The sequence below is a fragment of the Epithele typhae genome, assembly GCF_022376455.1.
Source record: "Epithele typhae strain CBS 203.58 chromosome Unknown BXZ73scaffold_84, whole genome shotgun sequence".
NCBI lineage: Eukaryota > Fungi > Basidiomycota > Agaricomycetes > Polyporales > Epitheliaceae > Epithele > Epithele typhae.
The window spans coordinates 122,083-128,362 of record NW_025954275.1 but is presented as its reverse complement, the minus strand read 5'-3'; the positions used below and the strand labels follow the sequence as shown (position 1 = coordinate 128,362).

Below are 6,280 nucleotides of genomic sequence, written 5' to 3'. Positions count from 1 at the left end.
CTTGCATTGCGCCCTCGTTGTCCACACCTCGCTCTGCGTTGTCCACGCCCTACACCGCAACACTCGTCGCCGACCCAGCCCACTGCCTGCGCACGCGCCCGCTCTTCACCACCGCGCGTACCAGTTGGTGCGCTTCTCAGTACCCTTAGTCTGATTCTTCACCGCGCGCGGGAGGAGGGAAGCCGCCAGGCGTGACAGGGGGATGATTCACGGTGTTTGGGGTTTTGAGAAGTGGCTCGCCTCCGGTTGGAGGAAACGGTGAGGATCTGTTTTCAAGGCACTATGAGATCGTGCTGCAACACAAATGGAGTACTCACTGCCGCGCTGTGGGCACACCTGAGGATGCTGTTGGGGTCGGTGATGAAGAGTCCGTGGAGGGCGATGCCCTTGTCCTTGATGAGGATGCTGTAGTCTCGTGAGATGGACGTGTTGCGGTCCGCGAGGAGCGGGAGCTTGAGGTCTGGGCCGAGGCTGCAATGCTTGTGCGGGGATGTCGCCCAACCGAAGTGAGAGTCCTGCGAGTCGGTCGAGGTCACTGTGGATGTGGCAGGGCTAGCGTGAGCGGCCACAGAACCGGACTTGGTGGAAGGGGAGGGGGATGGAGTGGGAGGCCGCGAGAAGAACGGACCAGGAACAGTGTTGATGGCAGTGAACGCGGGGAGAGCGTCGTTGAACGCAAGTATCTCTGCGGGGCGTATGAAGATGAAGTCCCTCGACGGGGAGGCACCTCCTGGTCAGCAGCGCACCAACGGCACTCAAACAGGATCCTCACATGGGGAGAATGACCTTGCACGCACACATTCATATAAACATCCATTAGCGACAGCGAAATGCGCCACAAAAAGAGGGACATGATACACTGGCCAAGGCAGGAGTCAGAGAGGGCGACGATGGCGCTCGCCTTGGGCACGGGCACGGGCTTCTGTATGGTGGCGACCATTGTTGCGTGCGTCTCAAAGGAGAGGCACCGTGGATAATGGTAAGGGGAAGAAGGGTGTGAGAGATGATATCCGTCAAGGAATAGTGGGTATATGCGCACCTTCAACCAATACGACGCACCCAGCTTTCGTTCTGAACAACAAAAAACATACCCACCGTGCTCATTCTAAGATGACCAGCGTGTCGGAGTACTACTCTTGCATGCCTCCAAGACAAATCCATGTCCGGCTCGTCGCGCATGTCAAAAAAGCAAGGTGTACACTTGTGGAGGATGAATCAGACGAAGACGAACAGGAGGGGGAGATGTGGAGGTGGTGGAGCGGACGCAAGCGGGCAAAATGCGCGTTGCGCCAGGCGCGACAAAGTCCCAACGTCATCGAAGGCTCGGTCCATTCCGTGGTCCACGTGATGAGAGCGAAACTCATTTTTGAGAGAAACAGCTGCAGAGAAGTTTAAAAGTGCGTAGCGAGACAAAAGCGAGGTGCTCTATTTTTGCGTGAACACACGGTGACAGGAAATACTGCCCAGCAGATTCTAACGTCATCTCCGGCGCCTGGGAGGAGCTGATCGTTTGAAGACGTCCCAAGACGTTTTTCATCGTATCTAGACGTTTCTAGACGGGAGGGACCCTCACTGGGTATCATCCGCGATGAGACCTTGGGGATGTGTATATTCCGACTTACTGGTTCGAATAGAGGCCCGGGATGCGCGCGTCTTCGAGAGCCTTGGGAAGCGGTTGCAGCCACCTCTCCGGCTTCCACTCAAAAGCGTCTTCTCCCCATAGCGCCTTGTTTGTGTTGCAGGCGCTAACGTTGACTATCACTGTGGTATTCTTCGGTACGATGATCTCCGACATTGGCGACCCGTCCTTGCCGACCACAGGGTCCGAGAGTGCGAGAGCGACGTCCTCCTGAGATCTGATGGCGATTTGTCAAACACAAACCGTACAGAACAGAGATAAGACGCACTCCCGGATGACCATTACAACGGGAGGGAACCTGGGATGTCGTCATCTTTGATAAATCTCCGTGACATATGCGTGGGAGGAGTACTTACAGGCGGAGGGTCTCACGGCAGACAGCGTCGAGGTACGGGAGCGCCATCACCTCGTCGTATGGAATGTTGTTGCCGTATTGTTCCTTCGCTTGCCGAATTTCCTCACGGAGATGCTCTTGCACTTCGGGGTACTGCGACAACTGATCGAGCACGCGAGCAAGGGCATTGGAAGTAGTATCGACGCCGGCGACGATGAAGACTCTGTGATTCACTGAGCAAACAGATAGTGTGAATAGCACGAAACAAACACTTACGACATCTGCGCCAGAAGCTCAGCGTCGGGAAGGCGATCTTCTTCAGATGCAACCATGTTCTCCCGCACTGTAAAGCTGCGTCACGTTTTGGTCGGCGGTGGCAGATGTCGCAGAAACTCACAGAGGATGCTCATCACGTCCTTTCCCTCTGCGATCTGGCTCATGATCCCCCCTTCACCCTTATCGATCCGCGTTCTCTTTTCCGCGAGCATCTCCTGCGTGCGTGCGTAGATGAAGTCCACGTAGTAGCGCATCCGTTGCACGTTCGGGTCGGGCCACAAGCGAACCGCGAGACGGCGGAGCCACCGCGGTCCGACGCCCTGCACCAAAGGGAGGACGGCGAGCGCGTACAGTATGTCGGGGATAGAGGGTCTGATCGAAGTGTTAGTATCTTGATCAAGCGGAAGGGAGTCGCAACGCACGACATAGACTTGACCGCCGCAGTGAACTCATCCTTCGAGTCGACGATGAGTGGGTCGAAGCTGTGTCCGAGTAGGCCTTGTCCGACGAGTTCAAGCGCGGCACGGCCCATCCAGCCGACCATGTCGAGATCAGTGGGTCTGTCGCGAACACGCGTTTCTATGGCGCTCTCCAGCTAGCACAGGGTTTTGTGATTTGGAAGATCGCGATCGAGATACAACACACACCTTGTTCACGATTTCGTGGAAGAAGGGCGTGATTCCACGCATGTACGCAGCGGAGAACACGGGGTTTAGCATTTTGCGCTGCCGGCGGTGCATGGCGCCTTCTGTTGATATGAGTCCCGGGCCGAAAAGTATGTCTCCAGCCCTTTATAAGCTAGTTGAGTTTCAAGCGGAACGGCAGCCTGAAGACATAAGTGACGAACTCCCGATTGAGTGTATTGCGTGGGAACACCTCTTGTTCCTTGATGAATATTGTGTGCAACGCTTTGACATCATAAATATGAAGCGCGCGGGTCTTCAGGTGTAAAGGTCAGGGAATATGTTTTCCTCCGAAGAGACACCGAAGCACCTACCCCGAAGAAGTTGTGTACGAGGGAGACAGGGCCGTAGGCGTCGACGAGCTCCTGCACGAAGCTCCAGTTGTCCATGCTGAATATTTGGAGCATGTTTCCTGTTGCTATCGCTTCAGATGACGTCGTCACAATGCGCAGCAAACGCACCAGTGAAGAACGAATTCCTGGGGAGTCCACGTATGTTGTCCAGAGGAGAGCGCGAGAGTAGGCGTCGTGCTACCCCCCATGACGCGTAGAATAGTGTGGCCGCTAGGCCCACATAGGCCGCTGGTGAAATAGTGGGCATGAGGATTCCGACGGACTGGAGTCTGTTATGAAAGGTTAGTGGTCGAATCTGTCCCGGGGGAGACCCCAAGCAAGCCTGTATATACGCACGTACGCGAGAACACCCGGCGCGATCCCGAGTTCCTACGGCGGAGCCGGTGACTATGGCTTTGAGTTTGAATTTGAGCTTTGAGGGCTCACGAGGCCTCGGTCGAAGATGCCAGCAAAACGATCACTTACCGTTGACAGTTGGAATGGTACGCGGGCGGGTTCCCCCGATGCGCCGCCACGTTTGCCCGACGCCAACTTGACACTTACTCTACCTAAGCATAGTCACTTCCAGACTAGCGTAGCACACATAGGAAGGGTGAAGGATGCTAAAGTGGAAGAGGAAGAGGGGGTATTGAATGAAACGAGCGAACTGCACACTCAGCCTTAGTAGGGGGTATGAAGAACGTGATGTCGGGCCGCCGTCCCGCAAGCGCTAGTTGTTCTGACGCCGAGCCCGCCCGTCTGGTCGCTGCCCAGCGCTGCCCCTCCCAACCTCTGATCAATGGCCCCCATCGTCCGGATCCGCATCGCCCACCATCGTCTCTTCCCTCTAACTGCGCTGTATAATCGACCCCCTCCGAGCCCAGACTTTCTCCGCCTCGACGAACGCTGCTCAACGTGCCTTTTGCTCATCTTCATAGCCATCTACGCTCGCTAAGGTGCATGTGGCAAGCTATACTGCTGTAAATGATCCCGCGGGATGGTGCTTGGTCAGACCTGCGGGGTGGACGGTGAGTACTTGGATCTTGATGCTAGCGTATGCTGCGAGTTTTGGGCGTATTGCACGGGAGGAGTCGGCGCTGAGGGAAATCTGTCCACAAGAGGGCTGCGACATCTTTGCGGGGGCGTATCGCACTGGAGTGGCGTGGAACACACCAATCTCATCATACTTTCATGTCTAGTATCAGTTGCTCTCCGCAAGTAGCGCATATAGTCATATCAATTGACCGCGGCCGAGCATGCGAAACCCCGTTTGGAGGCACGTATCATCCGTATGGCGAGCTCGGTCCTCTAGTTCATGGTGAGCGCCGAGCCTCGGGCAGCTGCTATGACTCGAGTGTCCTCGATTCTCAGGCGGACCCACAGAAACATTCATATCCGAGGGGCCTGAAGTGGGTAGGCGGCCTCCCCAGGGCCACGAGGAGCTTGAACACGTCAACGTCGACAAATTCGCCCATTATGAGTCAGTGTCGCCCGACCTGGTCGACAGCGTCCCTCATTTCCCTTCAGGACGCTCTTGTGAACGTCCAGAGTACAAATCCCAAACGAGGCCCTTCTGCCATTCATTATTCTCGATGCCTATTCTTGCCTCTCAGACCCCCAGCTCGCTCATCTATGCAAGACGCTGGAAGAGCAGCCAAGCATCTGCAGCGGCACGCTCGCGCTCCCTTCAGACCAGCTGGAGATGTACTACGGGCGCAAGAACTCTCGGTGCGTCTTCTAGATCTGTGCATTGCCTCGTTGCACTCATTATGGTCGTCAATTATAGCTTTTTGGCGATGTGTCCTCCCATCCTAATGCGGTCGTTGAACTCGCGGGCACCTGCCTGCCGGCCATGTTCGGCCGAGGAGACGAGACGGTCCTCGACGAGACATATCGCAGGATAGGCAAGATGAACGTCGGTGAATTCATGATGGGGTTTGACGTCGAGAAGTTGGGTTCTTGGACGCAATCACCTCCCATCTCAGAAGCTACACCGACGACAAGATCCGTGCAGAGCTGTACAAGCTCAGCGTGTATAGTACGTCCTTGTCGATTTGGATCATGCTGCGTGATTGGCTGATCGGAATGCGGGCAGGCAAGGGACAATTCTTCAAAGCGCACGCAGACACCCCTCATGCTCCCAACATGTTCGGCTCCCTGGTCATTGTCTTCCCCACCGCGCATGATGGCGGGACACTCCCTCCTCCTTCGCGAAGACGAGCAGGAATTCGTGTTCGATTCCGCAAAGCTACTCGCCGGGCGCAACGACTGCATCGCCTACATCGCCTTCTTCAGTGACGTCGAACACGAAGTCACCCCATTGCTCTCAGGTCACCGTGTCACGGTCACATACAACCTCTTCGACGACGCCCCCGGGGATCGCTCCACTCTTCAGCCTTGGGCTCTAGTTCCGCGCGCCTCGGCGTCCGCATCCGCGGAAGCCGTCGCGCTCGCGCTCGGAGCGATGATCGACGACCTCCCGAGGGTGTGGGACGCAAATGCGGGCGTGCCCGACGTCCTCCAGCGCCTCATGGGCTGGCTGAAGGGCGCCGACCGCGCGCGGTTTCGCGCTGCGAAGGCGCTCGGCCTCGAGCCGTCTCTCCGGATTGTCCTCTCCGGCTGCTGGATCGAGAGGAGGGTCGTCATGGCCACCCTTCCCGGCTTCTGGAGGGTGGACGAGTACGCGAACGACGACTTGGAGATGGAGCTGCAAGAGCGTGGGGGGGAGGTCCTGCAGAGCCGGTACTTTCCCGAACCGTACCAGGAGCCGGGGGAGGTCACGATGCATTGGGTGAGGCCTCTCCCCAGCGGGGCTGGGCATCAGAGCAGGGAGCACGCGACGAAGGCGACGTACACGGTGTATGGGAACGAGGCGAGCCTGAGCTACATGTACGCCTCGTTCTGCGTGCTAGTCAAGATCGGGGCGTCCGGCGTGGATGCGGCACGCCGGAGAGCAGCGGAGTGAGAGGTCTGTACGTATTTTGTATGTATGCAATGTCGCTAAAGTCGGATATCG

At 56.9% G+C, this 6,280-nt stretch overlaps 1 protein-coding gene across 1 annotated transcript; it reads right to left on the bottom strand.

The window, feature by feature from the left end:
- Window positions 1-272: 272 nt before the first annotated feature.
- BXZ73DRAFT_54759 (uncharacterized protein) lies at window positions 273-710 on the bottom strand (the record flags this gene model as incomplete). Its single annotated transcript, XM_048021220.1, has 2 exons — window positions 273-535; window positions 629-710. Coding segments are annotated over 2 exons (345 nt in total), but the record flags the coding sequence as incomplete, so codon positions are not given.
- Between the last annotated feature and the right edge of the window lie 5,570 nt (window positions 711-6,280).